Genomic DNA, 1,138 nt, shown 5'->3' on the forward strand with positions numbered 1-1,138 from the left:
GTTATCCTCCCTCCCCCCCTCCTCCTGGAGCGCATGGCCCACATCATGCCTTGCCTTGTTAGTCACAGAGCCGGGGCCGGATGTGCCGCGCTGTTAGTAGGTAGGTAGGGTAATTTCTTTTGCCACTCGCTTTTTTGCCGCTCGTCCCCTGGGTTTGCACCCCTGTCACGGGCTCAGACCTAGACATTCCTCCGTGACAGGTAAAGTTTTCCCTTATCTTCATCATCATGAGCTGGATTGCCGTGGAGCCTGAATTGATACACACAGGTGTAGTCCGGGTGGCCCCAGTTGCTCAGCACTTGCAGCTTTACGTAATTGATGAGCCCAGAGTGCTCATTCTGCAATGAGAAAAAGAAATGAATTGTGTTTTCCCCAGCCAACCGCGGTTCTCCTCTCCCACGCTTCACGTCCCTCTTTGTAACCTTACCTTCAGCTGGAAGGTCTGACTGGGAGTCTGGCCTGGCGTGAAGGTGAACTCTCCTAGCAAAGTTCCTCCCTCGTCATCTTTTTCCTGCAGGCCCTACAGGAAGACAGGGGTGGAGAAAACAGAACAGTGGGATGCGCTGCTGGAAGAGGATCGCAAAGCCCCACAGGGCTTTGTGAAGCAAAGGTGGTCTAGGACCATCCACTGTGCCACTTCCCTTTCCCTCTGCCTCTCAAACTACCACCTCGCCCCAAGAGCGGGAAACCTTTGCTGTGCTACCTTGGACAAAAAAGGAATGCTGTGGAAATGGAGCAACTCTGAGGAGCTTGTTTCTCCCCCTAGGCAGGGAAGAACTGCACGCAGCAGCCCTCTTAGAATCTGCAACCACCCTCCTCGTCAAACGCTGCGCAAAACTACCACCACCACAACCCAGAGGAATCAGTTACGTAGACAGCAAAGTCCTTAGGAGCACTGGAGATGCTGTCTGCATGGTACGCATTTGCTGGAATTCCATGGGTTAGTGTGACTGCCGTGGGAAAGATGGCCCTGGGCAACATGATGAAGACGTGCCCTTGACTTCCTGGGAAGGGCCAGCAGTTTCCAGGATGATTGTCAGGCTGAAAAGAGAAGAAGAAACAGTGTTCATGTGCAAAAGAGCCTCCTGCTGAAATTCCTGCCCCAGCATCAGGGGCTCTAGAGGTGTATTGGCCCATC

The 1,138-nt window shown here is 53.4% G+C and overlaps 1 protein-coding gene across 1 annotated transcript; it reads right to left on the reverse strand.

The window, feature by feature from the left end:
* Positions 1-27: 27 nt before the first annotated feature.
* LOC104915919 (SUN domain-containing protein 3-like) lies at positions 28-1,131 on the reverse strand (the record flags this gene model as incomplete). Its single annotated transcript, XM_010726872.2, has 3 exons — positions 28-338; positions 428-520; positions 871-1,131. Coding segments are annotated over 3 exons (513 nt in total), but the record flags the coding sequence as incomplete, so codon positions are not given.
* Positions 1,132-1,138: the final 7 nt, after the last annotated feature.

Source organism: Meleagris gallopavo, unplaced genomic scaffold (assembly GCF_000146605.3).
Source record: "Meleagris gallopavo isolate NT-WF06-2002-E0010 breed Aviagen turkey brand Nicholas breeding stock unplaced genomic scaffold, Turkey_5.1 ChrUn_random_7180001859321, whole genome shotgun sequence".
Taxonomy (NCBI): Eukaryota; Metazoa; Chordata; class Aves; order Galliformes; family Phasianidae; genus Meleagris; species Meleagris gallopavo.